Source organism: Stegostoma tigrinum, chromosome 17 (assembly GCF_030684315.1).
Source record: "Stegostoma tigrinum isolate sSteTig4 chromosome 17, sSteTig4.hap1, whole genome shotgun sequence".
NCBI classification, from domain to species: Eukaryota; Metazoa; Chordata; class Chondrichthyes; order Orectolobiformes; family Stegostomatidae; genus Stegostoma; species Stegostoma tigrinum.
The window spans coordinates 23,100,285-23,121,004 of record NC_081370.1 but is presented as its reverse complement, the minus strand read 5'-3'; the positions used below and the strand labels follow the sequence as shown (position 1 = coordinate 23,121,004).

Here is a 20,720-nt window from a genome sequence, read left to right as displayed (position 1 = left end):
ATTTTCATTAACTACGGATATACAGTTTCATTTAATGTCAAATTTAGTCCAAAAGATATGATAAAAAATTATTTTAGCTAGTAAGTTCTGTTACCTAAATTGGTATACTTTTACATACCAGTCCACACTAAATGTAGAATTAAAAACAAACAAATCCGGGAGAAACTGAGCCTGATAGTATGTGAAAAGTGCTTTTGTAGTATTGTACATAAATTCAGTATGATCATCATCTCTCCATTCAGAACATTTTGTTTAATTTTGATTTAAAAGCGAGTTTTAAAAATACCCATCTTTTAAAGTTAACATTGTATCAAATGCAATGCAAATTTAATCCTGAAATATTCCTATATATATAACGCTCCAGGGATAGTAAAATGTAGCCTTTGATGAATCTGTGAAGGGTAAGTGAGTGGAAACTGATTTGGATAATTTGCTTTAATGTAGATCAGGAATAATATATATTAGTTTGAAATTTAATGGATTGACAAATGTACTTTTTATGCATGCTTGGTTGTCAAACTCATCAAAATAAATTAATCTATTCAGTTTGAAGGTTGGTACAAAATTATTTAAAATATTTTCTGAAAGTTTTAAAAAGCAAGTAACTATTCTCTATTTTGCAGTTCCCAATAAAGGTAGCAGTCGTGATTTGATCTGCCGAACTTGGGGCCAGTACAATTATGAAACATTTGATGGACTTTACTATTATTATCCTGGAAACTGCTCATATACACTAGTGAGGGATTGCACACAAAATCAGCAGAGCTTCACAATCCAGGTAACAGAGACTCAATATAACATGCTTTTGATATTATTATAGTGTTGGTCATTTGTTCTCGGAATGTGGTGATACCGACAGACTTAATTTTGTCTCTTGTTCTTAATTCCTTTGAGGAGTTTGTTGGTGTTCTCCTTGAATAGTTGCGGTCTGGTATAGATCGTTCTCTGAAAATAACAAAGATAAATGGAACTTAAATGTGGCTATGGTAAAAGACTATGGCTGAGCCAGGGTTGCTGACAGCCTGGGGGGAAGTTGTAGATTATTGCATTCCTATTCTGAGGCTATACTTGCACTAATTTGTGATAGAGGTTGTAGAGCTGGGAGGTACTGACAATGTCGATATTTTTCGTCTTTCATTTTTCATGTGCGATAACTTTCTGAACAGGTTGATCAGTAAATAACTTTAGCAGCACTGAGAAAGGAAGAAATAGAAGCAGGCAGAATTCTTGTGGTGAAGTGGTAGTGTTGTTACCTCTGGGCCAGGAGGCTAGGGTTCAAATTCCTTCTGATCCAGAGATGTGTAATAACATCTCTGAACAGTTTGATTAGAAAGTATTAAACAGCAACAACAAAAACAATAGCAGGAGTAGTTTATTCAACATCTCAAGCCTATCCTGCATTTCACAAGATCATGGCTGATCTGTTCCAGGCTTCAACTCCTCTTTTGTGTCAACTGTTTATAGCCCTCAACCCTTCAGTATTTCAAAAATCTAACTACCTCCTCTTTAAATGCATTCAGTAATCAAGCCACCACAATTCTCTGGGGTAAAGAATCCCAAACATTCAACACTCTTGGGAGAAATCCCTTCGCATTTCAGTTAAATCAGTGCCCCCTTATTCTGTGACTATGTTCCGTTATTTGAGATTTCCTCTTCTCAACATCTACTCTGTCAAACCCTGCAAGAATGTTGTTGTGAACTAGCTCATTAAAACTTGACTGAATAAAAGTCTAACCTGTTTAGCTGTTCTTGGTAAGTCAACCCTTTCATCCCAGTCCAGTGAATCTGTTTTGAAATGCTTCCAAAGCCAGTATATCCTTTCTTAAAATACAGGACTTAAAACAGGATTGTATTGTAGTCATGGTAAAAGACTATGGCTGAGTCAGGATTGCTCACAGCCTGGACAGAAGTTGTACACAGTGCTCCAGCTGTGGCCTCATTAATACCCTGTACAGTTGTAACAAGACTTGTTTAACTTTAAACCCGAACCCTCCCCTCCCCCCCAGAAAACAAGGCCAACATTCCATTTGCTGCCTTGATAACATTTTTTTTTAAGCTGCATGCTGACATTTTGTGTTTCTTGCCCAAGAATACCTTTTTATTCTTCTTACCAAAGTGCTTAACCTCATATTTTCCTAGATTAAACTCCACCTGCCAGGTTTTTCCCATTCTTATCACTGATGTAAATCCTCTTGGAATCCTCACAGATTCCTGTGACCACATTGTGACATGTTCCCCTGCCTACTTTGTATCAACAGCAAATTTGAACTCATCACACTCTATACCTTCCTCAAAATTATTAGTATGGATGATAAATAATTTGATGGTAATTTAGAAGAGGGACAAGTGGAACTGGCATGTGGAAGGACCTCTTTAAGACTGAGCAGTTAATAAACTCCATCCATGAAGAAAGACGATTTGATTTCTTTCTCATGGATAGGCTTGGATCTGAATAGACACAGGGCAGTCTGTAGATTGTAAGTATTGAGGCTATAATACATCAATAACATGATTCTCTTTTGCTGTATTTTATTTTCTTCACTTTCAATAGGTAGTATGCACCATTGCTTGACCAACATTTATTGCCGGTCTCATTGCCCTTAAGTAGGTTGTGCTGGATCATTACAGTCGTTGTGTGCACAGTGCTGCTGGAAAGGGAGATCCAGGTTTTTTGCCCAGCAACAGCGAAGTGATGACAATGTAATTCCAAGTCATATTTTCATTTCCAGTAAACTCGAAGATGCAGTTCTTCCAGATGGAATTGAAATGCTTCTGCCTTGGCCAAGCATATTGACTCTTTACTAAAATATGGTGCCTGGTTTCTGGTTATTTTTGATTCTTTCTTCAAGCGGCATTATCTCGCTGAATTATAAACCCTGATGGTGGATCTGAACAGCTCTTCGACCACATCCTGCTGCAACTAAACCTGATTCTGGCCTTTCCAGAGGTTACCACACCCACACTTTCCAATATAAGCATCGGGAAGAAGAACCAAGGCTGACATTCCATTCTTTATCTACACAGCATTAAGACAAGTTATATTGCTCTTTCTGCCTGTCATCTGAGTTAAAACAGATTGTTTGAATAAAATGAGATAGAACTTTATTTCTTGCGAATACAGATTTTCATTGGATTAACCAGACAATACATTTAATTATTTTAAAGACTTTGACGTTTTCTCAGATAAGTGCTCAAATCTACTTCTTTTCAACGTGATTGTTACTGTATTTGATATTTAATGTGTAGTTTTAAGGCCTCATAGATCCTTTTACCATGGTCTAGTTACAATTATTTTCCCATCACTTTCTTTTGTCAGTAAATCAGATCAACAGTACAAGGCCCATTTGTGTCTTATTTTACAGGAATCAATCTAAATTGGATGCAGCCAACGGAATTTCCAACACTTAGGAAGGTTTATTTAGAATCACTTCTATTGAAGCAAAGCCTATGCTGAGATATTTGCATGTGATAATTGTGAATTGTGAGCTTTACAATATAAGAACAATTTTGTTAAATTGCAGTATTCTACTTCAGAAGGGATCTGAAACTATCCATTTTTGATCAAATGTCTATTGTTGTTTACAATACAGTTTACATCCTGAGATAGAAGACTGAAAGGAATATGGAAAGAATTTAGTTAACAGAAAATTTGGTACATAAAAATTAAACTTAACCTGGGGTGGCATGATGGTTCAGTGGTTAGCACTGCTGCCTCACAGTGCCAGGCAGCCAGGTTCAATTACAGCCTTAGGTGACGATCTGTGTGGAGCTTGCACATTCTCCCTGTGTCTGTGTGGGTTTCCTCCAGATGCTCCAGTTTCCTCCCACAGTCCAAAGATGTGCAGGTTAGGTGGATGGCCATGCTAAATTGCCCAAAATGTCCAGAGATGTGCAGGCTAGATGGATTGGCCATGGGAAATGCAGGGTTGCAGGGATAGGATTAGGTGATGTGTTGGGGTGCGATGCTCTTTGGAGCATCAGGGTGGACCCTATGGGCCACACTGTTTCCACACTGTAGGGATTCTATAAATCCAGTTTTATTTTTATGCCATTCACAATTTTAATTAGTCTTTAGAAGTATTCTGTGAAAGCCAAAATAAATTCCTCCAACTTTTACAATTGCCATCATATTTATAAACCCATTCAGTAAATAAAATTATTCCTGCAGCTTCTAGCAACTGTGTGTAGACTTGCCCTGATTCATCAGGACATGCTGTGGGATGCTGACATATGGTGTCATTTAGTGATAACCACAAAAAATATATCCCCCCATGAGATTCTTAGATAGAATAGTTAAACAAGGTAAATGGAAGTCAGTGTTGCATTAGGAATTTTTTTATTGACTTAACAAAATGAGCAATAAAAATTAATTGAACTGAAATAAAAAATTCAAGAGGTTTCCTTTCCTTTATTCTGCTGGAGCTATTACATAAATCAATGTCAGAAAGACTTAAACCAATATTTCACAAGATAAACAGTTGGGAACTGTACGTCAAAACAACATCATAAGGTAAATGAAAAAGATTTATCAATGTTATGGACGTTCCAAGGTTCTGAAGCACACTCCTATATATTGGTTTCACATTTTTTAATGCAATGCATTTAAAATGGATAATTAAATAATTTGGATAAATAGAAGTGGACAATTCCGACTCTTGTAATGAGCAGCAGAAAAACCATTGCACGTAGATCATGTTGTGATGCAAGTTGCATGATATATATTAATGTCATTTTTGGAATTAAATTAATTTGAAAAGAGGAGGCAGAGGGATTTCTGTTAGTTCTATGAAGCTGTTATTTATGTAAAAATGTCAAAGTCATTTCGGGACGATGAACTAAATGCAGCCATTCTAAGAAACCTTGGAGTTTTAATCGAATAAGATGTTTTGCTTTTGGGTTTATGATTGGCAGTGTAAACATGTTAAGTCATTTGTTTCCAGTTTTGTTCAGAGAACACTGGTGATTTAATTCAGAAGAATTAGGCATTGTATTCAGAAGCATGTGTTATTTTCTGTCCAAGCAGATTTTAGTTCAATTCAGAGGAAACCAGTCACTGCAGCAGCAGTTATTTTTCTAGTTTTAGTTCCAAAGTCAGGTGGCCTTCGGATAGATTTAAAATGGGGCAAAAAGTTTAAGCTATTACATTGTGAAAGATTTATGCTATCTTAGTTGGAGAGGAATTGTAAAAAGGATTTCCACAGTTCAAGATAGGGAAACTAGATTGAGTCAATCTCAGCAGAAAACTGAGTTAACATAGCACTATAATGGATGTGAGTTTGCTCGCTGAGCTGGAAGGTTAGTTTTCAGACGTTTCGTCACCATTCTAGGTAACATCATCAGTGAGCCTCTGATGAAGCGCTGGTGTTATGTCCCGCTTTCTATTTATCTGTTTACGTTTCCTTGGGTTGGTGATGTCATTTCCTGTGTTGGTGATGTCATTTCCTGTTCTTTTTCTCAGAGGATGGTAGATTGGTTCCAAATCAATGTGTTTGTTGATGGAGTTCCGGTTGGAATGCCATGCTTCTAGGAATTCTCGTGCGTGTCTCTGTTTGGCTTGTCCTATGATGGATGTGTTGTCCCAATCAAAGTGGTATCCTTCCTCATCTGTATGTAAGGATACGAGTGATAGTGGGTCATGTCGTTTTGTGGCTAGTTGATGTTCATGTATTCTGGTGGCTAGCTTTCTGCCAGTTTGTCCAATGTAGTGTTTGTCACAGTTCTTGCAAGGTATTTTGTAGATGACGTTTGTTTTTTTTGTTGTCTGTGTAGGGTCTTTTAAGTTCATTAGCTGCTGTTTTAATGTGTTGGTGGGTTTGTGGGCTACCTGATGCCCGTTGGTTTGTCTGTAGGTTTTGTTATTAAAAGTGAAGTGGGTGGTGAGGCATAGGTCCACTAGCTTGATGATGTTGTCCTTGCTGATGAGGTTGGCAGTGTCTGGTGTATGTGTCTTCGGTTCTTCTAATAATGTAGTCAGTGTTTCTTTGGCCAGGTTGATGTTGATGGATGTGAACAGAGCTGTTACGTCATGACGTAACAGCCCTGTTCACATCCATCAAATGATGTAACAGGCCTGTTCACATCCATCAACATCAACCTGGCCAAAGAAACACTGACTACACTATTAGAAGAACCGAAGACACATACACCAGACACCACCAACCTCATCAGCAAGAACAACATCATCAAGCTAGTGGACCTATGCCTCACCACCCACTTCACTTTCAATAACAAAACCTACAGACAAACCAACGATACACCCATGGGATCTCTGATATCAGGGTTCTTAGCAGAGGCAGTGATACAGAGACTCGAACAAACAGCTCTGCCAGTCATCCGACCCAAACTTTGGGTCCACTACGTGGATGACACCTTTGTCATCACTAAACAAAACAAATTAGAGAAAACCTTCAAGACCATCAATAATACCCTTTACTGGCATAACATTCACAAAAGAGGAGGAAAACAACAACAAACTGCCATTCCTAGATGTCACAGTAGAGCGAACAGCCAACGGGGAACTTCAAACCAGCGTCTACAGGAAAACAACACATATGGACCAAATACTGAACTACAGGAGCAACCATCCCAACACCCACAAACGAAGCTGCATTGGAACATTATTCCAACGAGCCACCACACACTGCAGCACAGAGGAACTACGAAGACCAGAAGAAAATCATCTATACAGCGTATTCAAAAAGAATGGGTCCCAATGAACACAGTCCGCCGATTTCTCAGGAACAAACCCAAACAAACAGACAAAACGGGCCCAGAAACCAGAACCACTCTCCCCTACATCAAAGACATTTCCGAAATGACTGCCAGACTACTCGGACCTCTTGGCATCAGGGTAGCCTACAAACTCACCAAAACACTAAAACAGCAGCTAATGAACTTAAAAGACCCTATTACAGACAACAAGCAAAATGAACGTCATCTACAAAATACCTTGCAAGAACTGTGACAAACACTACATTGGACAAACTGGCAGAAAGCTAGCCACCAGGATACATGAACATCAACTAGCCACAAAACGACATGACCCACTATCACTCGTATCCTTACATACAGATGAGGAAGGACACCACTTTGATTGGGACAACACATCCATCCTAGGATAAGCCGAACAGAGACACGCACGAGAATTCCTAGAAGCATGGCATTCCAACAGGAACTCCATCAACAAACACATTGATTTGGAGCCAATCTACCATCCTCTGAGAAAAAGAACAGGAAATGACATCACCAACGCTGGAAATGACATCACCAACCCAAGGAAACGTAAACCGATAAATAGAAAGCGGGACATAACACCAGCGCTTCGTTGGAGGCTCACTGATGATGTTACCTAGAATGGTGACGAAACGTCTGAAAACTAACCTTCCAGCTCAGCGAGCAAACTCACATCCAGAAACTCAATCTGAGCTACAAATCTTCTCAAAACTCGCTAATAGCACTATAATTTTCTGATTTGAGTCTCTATAATAGATAATGTTGGGAAACAAGTTGGACATTCATTTTTATGATTCTGTTAATGTCTTTATTATTGCATTGTGTATGATAACTTGGTTTGCTTGTTTTCTTTCTTTTGTGTACTAATCTTGTATTCTGAAGTTAAATATAATCTGCAAATTTCTGTGAATATGTTTTAGTAACTAATGAGATATTTTTAAAAGATCTGTCAAACTAGGGTTCAAACTGGGATCTACCTTGATCACTAGTGCCATCAGCTGTCCACTAACAATCCTACTTTTGTCAATTATTGCTATCTGATGGACAAATATGTCTTGGTTTCTAAAACAAATTCGTCATGCAGTTGGTTTAAATACTGTTTGGTAATTATGCTCTTTAGACAGTATTTTTGTGTTCTGGAGTAGTCTTCATTATTGCGTTACTAGGCTGAGGCAGACAGATCTCATATATTTGAGATATTTAATCCACTTTCTTGAAAGCAGAAAAATTAAGTTCCTTTCCTGTGGTTAGATTTACGCTTGGGGGTTTCCAGAGGTAGTGAGGAGTAACCAATGTATGTGAAGTTTTGCTGCGGCACTGCTAAACTAAGATTATTTCTAAGTCAATATTGCTGACTTGTCAATGCCATATCTCCTATTCTGCAGGTTCACAATGACCCAACATGTCAATCATCTCCATATACTTGTCAGCGATCAGTCAGCTTGTTCCTTACATATGAAGGGGAAATTATTCTACAAAGTCATGAAGTCATCCACCATGGACAAAGGTTAGTATTTTTGCTTCAAAAAATGCCCAATTCTTCTGGCTATTTAAGGTTGTTCCAGACAAAAACCTTATGTTGAAAATTTATTTAGATGGGAATAATTCTTTTCATTATGACCTAATAACACTAAACCAATCAGACTGTGACTCCTGTTGAGGAGACTGTTACAATACACTCCAAAGCTGCATCTCTGTACCACATCTCTCAGCATATTAGTATATAAATTTCTACAATATTGAGAGGGTTCACAGAGACAGACAAGACAGACAACTGCAGTCCTGCAGTTCTTTATTTGGGTGGTAAAGGTATCTGACTTCACGGAATTCAGGCCAGTGAATTATAATTTGGACATGCACTTTGTGTTTTCTAACAAAAAAGAAAGAAGGAAGTAAGGAAGGGAGAACGAGAGCAGAAATTCTTAAAGGTATTTCACTCCAGTATGATGTAACTTTTGTTGCATTGAAGAGAATTTATGAATATCTATATGGGGAAGTGGGCAGTATTCACCCCCACTCCCTCGATATTCGGTGAGAGGTTGTCCAACTGGAAATGGTGGACACATTTTGTGGTGAGTCTTATTATTGAGCAAATATTGCAAGAAGTGGCTGATTGTGTGGCCACCTCTCATGTTCAGAGGTTGTGGGGAAAAATACTAAAGGAATTCACCTTTCTGAAGGAAAGCGCCAAGGTGGTAATGTCCACAGTTTGACACCTCAAATTGCCTGTGCGTATAGATTGTATACCACAGATTCCTGCACGCTGAACATCATTGTAGGCGCATACCTCCCAACCAGGGACAAAAACTGAGGAGGGAGGCAGGATTTAGGCAAGTGGAAGATGTTTATTGAAGCAGAAACTGGTGATGCAGGGAGAGGGCCAAAGATTCTTTCCCAAGTCAAAAGGGAGATCTGATTTTTACAGTGAAAGTGCAGCATTTTATACACTTTGTTGCAATGATCAAATACAGCGTAGTCACTGTCAATCCCTCTTAATCTGTACACCCAATCCTGTGGCTCACCTAATCAATGATGGGCATTCCCACACACAGCCGCAGGTTCCCATGGTCTTACGGCATTTGTCTTCTCTAGGCTTTGGTATCATTCTATACATCCTTATTCGTTCACATTCCAAAAGTTTACTAGCTACACTTCTTAGGATCTGTCTCAGGCATCTTATCTCTAAGGACAGCGTGAGTTTTACTATTAATTGTATACATGCATTTTATATTTATCAAATTCAGCAATTCCTCTAATGTTTCCCACTGTCCCAATTGCATAATGTTAAAATAAAACATCAGTTGGTTAAAATTAGTTGCTATAAGGTTAATTTCTGTTATAAAGTTAATTATAAAGTGTAACGTTATAGAACTACTTCTACTGATAGTATTTTGTAATTTATGGGTTGTGAGCAATCTGTCTTTTTCAGGGTGTAAGAGAAGGCATCTCCTGAGGCCAGTTAACCTTCACATCTAGGCTTAAATGTTTTTTTTTAAATGCTTGTCTCATATTCTGGTTATGTATTGGATCAAACTTCTATGATAAAAGCATTTTTATCCAGCAGCTATTTAATATTGGAGGTGGCTTCAAAGGAGTTACTAAACAATATCTTGTATCAGTGTTTACTGTGGAGAAGCATGTAGAAGATAGAGAATGTGGGGAAATAAATAGCGATATCTTGAAAAATATGTGTTTTATGGAGGAGGTGGTGCTGGATGTCTCAAGATGCATGAAAATGGATAAATTCCCAGGACCTGATCAGGTGTGCCCTAGAACTCTGTGGGAAGTCCAAGGAAATGATTGCTGGGCCCCTTGCTGAGATATTTCTTTCATCGATAGCCATAGGTTAGGTGATGGAAGACTGGAGATTGACTAACATGGTCCCACTATTTAAGAAAGGTGGTAAGGAAAAGCTAGGGAGCCATAGACCATTGAGTGTGATATCAATGGTGGTCATGTTGATGGAGGGAATCCTAAGGGACAGGAATTACATGTATTTGGAAAGGCAAAGACTGATTAGGGGTAGTCAACATGGCTTTGTGTGTGGGAAATCATGTCTCACTGACTTGATTGAGTTTTTTTTGAAGAAGTAATGAAGAGGATTGATGAGGGCAGAGTGATGAACATGATCTATATAGACTTCAGTAAGGCGTTCAACAAGGTTCCTCATGGTAGACTGGTTAGCAAGGTTAGGTCACATGGAATACAGAGACACCTAGCCATGTGGATACAGAATTGGTTCAAAGGTAGAAGACAGAGGGTGGTGTTGGAGGGTTGCTTTTCAGACTGGAGGCCTGTGACTAGCAGTGTGTCACAAGGTTCAGTGCTAGGTCTGATGAAGGGTCTAGGCCCGAAACGTCAGCTTTTGTGCTCCTGAGATGCTGCTTGGCCTGCTGTGTTCATCCAGCCTCACATTTTATTATCAGTGCTAGGTCCGCTGCTTTTCGTCATTTGGATATGAACATAGGAGACGTAGTTAGTAAGTTTGCAGGTGACTCTAAAATTGGAGGCATAGTGGAGAGCAAAGATGGTTTCGTCAGAGTACAACGGGATCTTGATCAGATGGATCAATGAGCCAAGGAGTGGCAGATGGAGTTTGATTTAGATAAATGTGAGCTACTGCATTTTGGCAAGGCAAATCAGGGCAGGAAGGCAAAGAAAACATTACAAAGTCACTGTGCAGCTCTGCTTCAATGACCGTACTGACTGGCAGGTGCTTACTCTCAATCATTCGGATGGTAACAGTGAATCCAAGACACAATAGATGATGCAGAGAGACAACAGAGAAGAAAAGGAAGCATCCCCTATATTCCATAATGACATTAACTTGTATGGTTTGTCGTGGTCCCTCTGTGGTGTTCAAAAATCTACAGTGGAAGACTGCCTTGCGTAGATATTTTCCTCAAACTGAAGGCCAGCAATTGCTGCAGTCAGATCACAGATGGGTTGTAATCAAGATTTACGGGCGGCACGGTGGCTCAGCACTGCAGCCTCACAGCACCAGGGACCCAGGTTTGATTCCAACCTTGGGCAACTGTCTGTGTGGAGTTTGCACATTCTCCCCGTGTCTGCGTGGGTTTCCTTCAGGGGCTCCAGTTTCCTCCCACGGTCCAAAGATGTGCGGGCTAGGTGGATTGGCCATGCTAAATTGCCTGTAGTGTTCAGGAGTGTGTGGGTATAGGGGGGTGGGTCTGGGTGGGATGCTCCAAAGGATGGTGTGGACTTGTTGGGCTGAAGGGCCTATTTCCACACTGTAGAGAATCTAATCTAATCTAAAAAAAATTCATCTTAAATCAACACAGCACAATTCCATAACAATCATCTTATAAGAAATGAACTGAATGTTTTCACAATTGCTAATACAGGATTGGAATCCAAGGTAAGTTAATAATTTCATTTGCTCCCCCTGTTCACCTCCAAACTGCTGACTTGCTATTGGACTGCTCACTGAAATTTTCATGAGGAATATTGTAGTCATACAAATAAGTAACAAAGTTTCTGAGGGACTCCATAATCTGGAAACAGAGTAATGTGGAATGCATTGCCGGAGAGGTAGTGGAGTTGGCTTCTTTAGGGGCATTTAAGCAGCTGAGAATATAGGCATAGAGATGATAGTATAAGGTAGGGGTGGAGGTTAGATAGACCTTAGGATTTGGGTGAACGTTCAGCACAACATCGTGGGCTGAAGGGCCTATACTGTGCTCTACTGTTCTATGTAATAATCAAGAACAGAATTATCACAAGAAGTACTAGCAGCAAGTTCTAATATAATGTAGCTACAAGCAAACAAAAATAACACTAGGAATCATATCTTCTAAATATGAAACTTTTAAAGGTCAGAGCAGGGACTCTCTGCATAAAAAATGATGTTTATTTCATCCCAGGATAAAGTTACTTAAAAAGATATTAAAATTACAAAATGTAATGACACTGATATCATTTTCAGAGTTAGAAATTTCTGCTTCACAGATCGGTATCTCTTAAATGGGTTGCTCAGTCTGACTTGTTGAATTTATTGAGGAATAATCTGAAAATTTATTGGTATATTCAGCGTACCATAATCCTCATCAATTGACCACATTATGTTTTCAATTTTACATCACTTTATATCAATTTATATTTTGAAATAGCCATCTGCTGCTTCTAAGTTACTCTAATTTTTGTTGTTGTTTTCACGGGCATTTCCTACTTACAAGATGTTACTCACCATTTGTGCTTCTAGATTGTCTTTGAAAAGGTATTACTATAATCAGAACGTAAGTTTGTTTTCAACCATTTGGTACTTAGGCAACAGCCCCAAACCAAATGAAGATTTTCCAGTGCCAGATTTCTTTTTTGGCAAAGCATCAGTTTCATAGATTTCATGCTGGGTTTCTCTCCGTGAGAAGATGCACAACAAATTATCATGTGACATTTTACCAAACGTATCTCATTGCGTATCTAGCCTATACATAGGGCACTCCTCCCAAACAAATTTTAGCCCCATTCTCTCTCTCTATTTGCACCCACATCAGCTCACCACTGCTCTGAATGGGACATGACCATGAGGTCCCAGTGGCTGAGGTGTTGCTGAGGCAGAATATCCTCGTGCCCTTACGATTGGAGGCTGTAACACCAGATCATGCTAATCTGGTTCAAGAATTCCACCCAGGTCAGGGTAGTCTGAATTGATTGAAGGAGTGATCTACTCTACTTTGCCAAGGTAACTGCTGCCATCTTCTCTCTGATACCTCATACTCACTCCATCTCCACTTCTGAACCTACCATCCACCAAGTCTTGTGTGCTTCCATTCTCATGAATGGCTCCAAAGTCTCCCTTGACTTGCTGTCACGCACACCGACTAAACCGCACTAACCCAGTATGCTTCTCATTCACTCAAGACATTTCGCACTTGCACCAGGAGGTGTCCCACTCAGTTTCTTCTCCCTTACAAGCTGCCTACCTCTCATTCCAGGAGGAACATGGCCAGTAATAGGCTGAAAAGACTCAAGCTGTCATTCAGCTCCTTAGCCCTGATGTGGAGAGAATCCTTACTCTGACTTCCCCAAGTAGCTAACTGATTAATTCCAAGCCACTTGGATGGTATTGGAGACTGCAATTGGCCTACTGTGTTTGCAGTCATAGAGCCATAGAATCCCTGCAGTGCAAAAAGAGGCCATTCAGCCCATTGAATCTACATCAACCCTCCAAAGATCATCCCATTGCTTCCCCACCCCCAATCGTATCCTTGTAATCCCACATTTACCGTGGCTAATCCCCCTAACCTGTACATCCCTGGACAGGACAGGGCAATTTAGCATGGCCAATCCACCTAAACTGTACATCTTTGGACTCGGCTGACATCCCCTGTCTAGAGGCTATCTCCATTGATTTGACTGAGGAATGGCTAACAACTGTGACAACTTGATCCCTTGTGTCTTCATTAAATGGTACAACAATTCAGTCGTACTTTGAGCCTAGACACTCTGGCTGAGGAACAAGATGCAAGAAGTGCAAGGTAGGTGTGTTTTGAGCATCCAGGTAGGATCAAAGTGAGTAATTGGAAAGGGAGCAGACGAACCTATGCAGAGATCCAGACTGGTCGATTCCAGCAGCTGGGTGTGTGTCCCTCAGCACACAGCATCCTTGCTGCAGCTTGACAATGTTGGCCCCCCCAAGGTCCATTAATGAAGTTCAGAATTGTCCTATAAGTGGATTAGAGATGTATCATAAAGGTTCTTAGCAGCTGGCACATGTCAAGTCCAATGTCTGTGGATGTGTGGAGTGTGTCCTGAGATGCTGTTGTACAGTGACACTTTGCAGGCAGCTGGGTACCTGCTGTGATCACCTGAATTCTCAGCATTTAGATTGCTGGCAGTGAATGGTAAGATTGAAAGCTACAGATTGACTAGGCAAGGTCTGCAGTTAATAAGGTCTTTAACGATCAAATAATAGGCAACTCGCCACTGCTTAGTGAGAATCTTATCTTGACATCTATCACTTAGTTAAAATGTGCTGCAGATGTCTCACTGGACCTCCCGCACACTCCTGCCACATTTCACATTTGAAGACCATATTGTTCAGGCCCTTTATGTGATTCCACCCCAAGTGTCCAGTGCTGCCCGAATTAAGTACAGGAACATACCCAATGGTTAATTTGGCTTTCAATTTTCTTGTAACCCTCTTGGGAGCAACTTTTTCTTGATGCTCGTTCAGATTTTACTTTTTGCCAAAAAAGACACTTTATTCATGAAACATCTAGAAGTAGACTGCAAAATAGTTCAATCTGGTGATAATAGAAAACATTGTAAAATACCATGTTTTCCATTTGAGCACCTTACGTCGTTAGGAGTCTCAATCCAATTGCAAAATTTTAACACAAAGTAAATGTGATAAGAATTGTATGCATTCTTTTATACACATATAGCCTGAGGCTTTCCATCAGTTGTTAGCCTCTCAGTGGCTGAAATTCTTTAGGTTGTGGCCTTTGTTCACAGCACTTTAATGGCAGCTGGCCAAGCCTTCATGTACCCCTATTCTTGTCGTCCTGGACCTTGAATTGTGCTAGTCTGCTACTCACAGTCAAGGCCAACTCTTTGCAATGGAGGACAAATACGTTTGGGCAGGGCAAAGAGTGTCTTTCTTTGAGTCGATGGTCCTTCAGGTACCACTTACTTCATCCTTTCATTCATGGTTATGGTTACCATTCTGTTGATTGTTTATTCAGAGCTGTACTCAGAGTAATATGGCTGTTAACAAAGTGTGATGCTGTCATACTAACACTATCAGTTCTTTATAATCACAAAACATTGGGTCAGCTCTCTTTAAAGAAACGTAACTTTGAATTTCTTACTCTGTTCCCCAGGGTGCAGCTGCCATATGTTATTGGAAACCTAAAATTTGAACAAATAGCTGGATACATTCTGGTTAGACATCACCATGGATTTTCTCTGGCATGGGACGGTAGTTCAGGAGCCTACATAAAAATAAATGTGGATTATGTTGGAAAAGTATGCGGACTATGTGGCAATTTTAATGGAAATATGCATGATGACTTATACACTAGCTATGGTGAGTTTAAAAAAATGAATCAAGTAAGCACTAATGTGGTAATCTGATTTGGTTGTGCATGGTATAATCCTGGAGAACTGCTAGATATCTCAACATAGTTACTGATACCATTTATCTCTCAATGTGCAAAGTATGATTCTTTTTGAAGTCTGTAATTCAAATACCTTTTGTTTGCATCAAACAAATGCTAAAACCATTTTCATTCAACGTACCAAAAGATTCTTTCTAAGAATAGTTATGGTGCAGTGAACTAGTTTATCATAGCCAGGTCTTGATTTGTGCTCTTTTCCATTGTGGCTTTTCAATGGCAGCATCTGATTTGTGCAGCGGTCTGTTTAAACCTCTGAATAAGCAAGAGAAATACTGTTCTGTCAGAGCAAGAGGGTCAACACACATAATCTGAATCAGGACATGGCAATGTGTAGTGTAGAAGTTGCTTTTATCTCTGGGGAAACAAAAGTTTTTAATATGTACACTATTCATTCTGGAGAACTGGTGTATTTCTCATGTTTCACTCCAGTTATTTTCCTTCCAGTGTAAACAATGTAAATAATGTGAATGTTAAATAACAATAAGTGAAAAGGAATGATATTTTGCTACAAGTATAAAAAGCCCTGGGTAAACTAAATCATAGCTCAGTTCACTGCAACTTTGAAATGATACTTTCACCTTTGAAATATTACATAGACAAAATTATTAAATGATTGTGGTAGGGCACCCATTTCCAAAATTTGTGAACCTGAGATCATGTAAAACTCTACTGTCCATATCCTCACTTTCAAATGGTCCTCTTCACCGATCAGCCCTTGAGCCTGCTTGGGCAATGTATCAAGTTTAAAATTTTCATCCTTGTTTTCAGGTCCTTACATGGTTTCAGTCCCTCCCTTCCTCAGTAATTTATTCCAGCTCTGTAGCCTTCCAAGCTATCTGAACTCCTTCCTGAGGATCTCAGATTTTAATTATTCCTCCATTGGCAGCTTCTCTACAGTACCACATGCCTAAAGCTTTGGAAATCCCTCCCTAAACCATTGTGCAAGTCTACTTTACCTTCCGCCATTGACATTCATCTTTGACTAAACACTTGATCTTGTGTGATTCAGTGTTAAATTTTAATTCATAATTACCCCATGGTTTGGAATTTCTTTTCTATTTAAAGTTATTGTGCAAATGCAAGTTGAGATTATATACCCCAGTTCACTAGGCTTTCAGACTGACCAGAAAGCTGTCTCTCAATTTAACTCATCAATTTCATACAAATTCTTAAAAACTTCTATCAAATCTTACCTTAGTACAGGTAATATAAGCCTGGTTTATGTAATTGTGCCTCCAAATATGACCTTTGAACTGATGCGTCACACTTTCTAAGGCTGATATTTCCTTTTTAAGGTGTAGTTCCCAGAGCTGTACATTAGTCTAGCCAGGTCTTCTTTTAGCAAAACTTTGCCGTCTTTTTATCCCAGCTGTCTTGTTATAAAGGATGAAATTCTATCAGCCTTGAAATGCAATTTTTGTACCTGACTGTTCTATTTTAATAATGTGTGTTTGAACTCCTGAATCCTTTAGGATTTTCCAACATTTAAACAATATTCAGACAACCTTCAACAACATTGTTCTCCTTGTTTAAGTTGGCACCATAGTCCAGTTAATGAACTTCCATAGCCAAAGACCTGAAAATCAATGCCCAGTTGACAGAGATCACAATTAAAATTCCTGTCTGAACCCAGTCAACTTCTGAAGTTGGTGCTGGGATCTCATAACAATGCTGCAGATATGCAGTCAGCATGAAGTACATCCAGTTTTGATGGTCAGGGTGGAGATGAAGCTTGATTGACACTAATTAAAAACAACCAGCATTTCTTAAACAGAAGTGCCCTGTGGTTGCAGGAAGAAAAGAGTTTTGTGAAGGAAGAAATGGCTATTGACAGCTCCTTAATCAGGTAGGGGATCGCAGGACGGAAGCCCCCTTTAATTTTTCGGGAACAATAAATCATTCAGGCAATACCTGAGTTAACCACGACATGAGGCAGCATTAAACATCAATACCCAGAATTTAGCTGCAATGCTGCAAAAGGTTCAGTGACCTCTCCACGATTGAAAAAGTTAAAATATAGCTTTTTATTGTTTCCGCATATATGTGTCACTTCTGATCTTATTACTCTTCTCCCCAGGTATGCTTTCTCATCAATCTGCCTCTGCGCTCCTTCTCCATACTGATTGTAATCAATAGATTCTTACCACTATTCCAAATTCATGTTTCCACATGTCACATTCAATAGCTAACATAGCAGCTATTCAACCATAACTGGCATTTTCTTTAAAAATCTCACAGGGGATTTAGTAACAATCCCTTCACAAGATGCTGGCCCACAATCCTGAGACTAGAAACTACTAATGGAGGAGTTAGAACACAGAACCACATGCAATACCCCCTAGTATAAGATGTGCCAGCTATTATAAGAAAGAGAAGAGTCATGACCGTGTTAGTTGGCAACACTGGCAAAGATATCAAGCCAAATTTAGTTGCAATTTTGTCTTTTTTATAAAAAAAAGTCTTTCTTCTAATTCATAGAAATACGTTGGATGATAATTGCAGATGTTTTTACCAGCTCATCCTTTGCACTGAATCTAATCTTTCCCACTCTCCCTGTACATGGAGTAAAGAAATGTCACTTCAAGGATAAGAAGTCAGCATTCCTGCAGACATTGTGAAACTTTACTGAAGCAAGCTCTGAGATAGGCAGGATATGCAGTAGGATGGAAAATAAATTTCTGTGTAGTTGATCACAAAACACAAGTGTGTAGTAGATACAGCAGTGGGTATGAGTACCAAAAGTGCATTGCACTGTGTAGGAGAATTACACAATGTTTTGTTGCAGTGGATTTGGATGCCATGTTCGATGACGAAGCATTAGAAAATATTAGGAGCTCTAAGAAGCTTCTCAGCAAAGTCACAACTCATTGGATGAATCAAACTTCAGGGCCTTTTGGAGAGAGTTCTGTCTGAAATGGAGAGACTGGTGAGTTCCACGAACAGAGCGGTGGTGCTCAGCTAGAGCTCTTCTGGCACCCCATTCGACTACAATGGAGGCTCAAACACCTACAGTTTGAAAATTCCAACACAGTCTTCCTAGGCATCACATTACTGCACTGAAGGCTCATACAAAACCATCGGACTAATCCAACAGAGCCATGAGATAATGAATTTGATTCCATGGGGGATGGCATGACAAACAATTGATGTTCAAGATCGTTGCAATAGCGACAAGTTAAAAGCAGTGTTAACTGAACATTATTTTATAGGCAACTTACACTTTAAATGACAGGACAGATCTTGTATTTTTAGCACAGCCCACCTCACTGTCTTTTGAGTACTGCACAAAGGGACTTGGGTGTCCTTGTGCATGAATCACTGAAGGTGGGATTGCAGTTGCAGCAGGTGATTAAAAAGGCAAATGAAATTTTGTCTGCCATTGCTCGAGGGATGGAGTTTAAAAACAGGGAGGCTATGTTGCAGCTGAATAGGGTCCTGGTGAGGCCACACCTGGACTACTGTGCAGTTTTAGTCTCCTTACTTGAGAAGCGATATACTAGCACTGGAGGGGGTGCAGAGGAGATTCACTCGGCTGATTCCAGAGTTGAGAGGGCTGGATTAGGAGGAGAGACTGAATAGACTGGGATTATATTCATTGGAATTCAGAAGAATGAGGGGAGATCTTTATAAGATTATGAGGTGAATAGATAAGGTGGAAGCAGGGAGGGTGTTTCCGCTAGCAGGTGAAACTAGGACTAGAAGGCATTGCCTCAAAATAAAGGGAAACAGTTGTGGGACTGAGGTCAGGAGGAACTTCTTCACCCAAAGGTCTGTGAATATGCGGAATTCCCTGCCCAGTGAAGTGGTTGAAGCTACCTTGCTGAATGTTTTTAAGGCAAGGCTAGATAAATGTTTGACCAGTAAAGGAATTAAGCGTTATGGTGAGCGGGTGGGTAACGAGCTGAGTCTCAGATCAGTCATGATCTTATTAAATTGCGGGGCAGGCTCAAAGGGCCAGATGGTCTACTCCTGCTCCTAGTTCTTATGTTCTTATAAGTTCTTCTGGTACAAGTCAAAAGTGATCTTTATCTTTCAAAAGTCTACTTCTGTTGTATTCCTTTAGCAGCCTGGCAACTGTTAACTCAAGAGTCTCATTTAAGGTGAGACTTCTTTCTAGCTATTCTCCCTGTCATGCAAGCTGGTGAATCTTCTAGCCTTGTTTTCAATCTTCATGAGCTTTGTATTTTCATTCTGAGCCCGAGCTCCCTCACGTTTCACACAATTATTTATAACCTTCACAAAGTATTTTACTAATCTTGACCAGGGTGTTATGTGTATCTGCAAAATGGCCAGTGCCACTATTGCTTCGTTTCCAATGAGCATGTCATTGTGTCTAAATTTTGCAACAAGTTAGTTTTTTAACACCTAGCTGGCGCTGTGCAGTAGCCTGTAAGTTTCTACCATCATAAGGGCAAACTGTAATCTCTGGTGTTCCTGACACCAGAGTCTTGCTGCATTTATGCAACTTTGGCAACGTGAAAAACTTAATATGGTTAGCCCACCTTTTCATGAGTGGCTATTAGTTGTGACCTGCCACTCGTCCACCTGATCTTCATTCAAGGGGAAAGTCTGTGCTTCAGGGGACATGTATTTTTCGAATTAAATTTAATTTTTTGTTTGTTTTAGGTTTATTAACAGAAGAAATAACTCTTTTTGGTAATAGCTGGAGAGAAGACATTCCAGACAAGGACCTTTGCAGCATTATTCCTGTCAACCACCCAGCACCATGTTTCAGACAAAGCCAGACAGTGATTGAAGTTAGTAATGAACCAATTTAATTTTAAGCCAAGTTTTATTTTCAAGATAGTGAACTGTTTTGAAATGTATATTGATATCATAGGTTATAATAGTTTCTGTATCCTTTGCAAAGATTGGGAGAATTAGAAAATGACATTGATGCAATGTTATATCAGATAAAACTGATTTTGATGAATAATAATTTTGTCTTCCAGAGTCTCTATCTGTTTAATTAAGATAATTTTCCATAACCAGTGAATTTCCTGTGATGTTGTTTATGTGCTGAACCTTTGGCCACAATATCGTTTTGTTGGGAGTCATTGTGGGGAGAGTAAATGTTTTATAAAAAGCACATTAACAACAGAGATGCTAAAGTCAGGAGCAGACAGTCTAAGACTGACAGACGAAGGCAATAGTGTCCAGGTTCATGGAGAAGCTTGTAACATACCACAGTACTCCTACAGTGTAGAAACAGGCCATCCAGCCCAACAAGTCCATACCGACCTTCTGATGAGCATCCCACCCAGACCCACCATCTCCCTATAACTCTGCATTTCCCATGCTAAAGCATCTAACCTACACATCGCTGAACACAATGAGCAATTTAAC

General features: G+C 39.6%; 1 protein-coding gene across 1 annotated transcript in view; it reads left to right on the top strand.

The window, feature by feature from the left end:
- Positions 1-20,720, top strand: part of otog (otogelin) — a 249,461-nt gene that overhangs the window by 29,793 nt on the left and 198,948 nt on the right. Inside the window, exons 7-10 of the mRNA XM_048545992.2 lie at positions 624-778; positions 8,118-8,239; positions 15,078-15,283; positions 20,001-20,131. Coding sequence (XP_048401949.2) covers positions 624-778; positions 8,118-8,239; positions 15,078-15,283; positions 20,001-20,131 — 614 coding nt within the window. The remainder of the gene's footprint in view (positions 1-623; positions 779-8,117; positions 8,240-15,077; positions 15,284-20,000; positions 20,132-20,720) is intronic.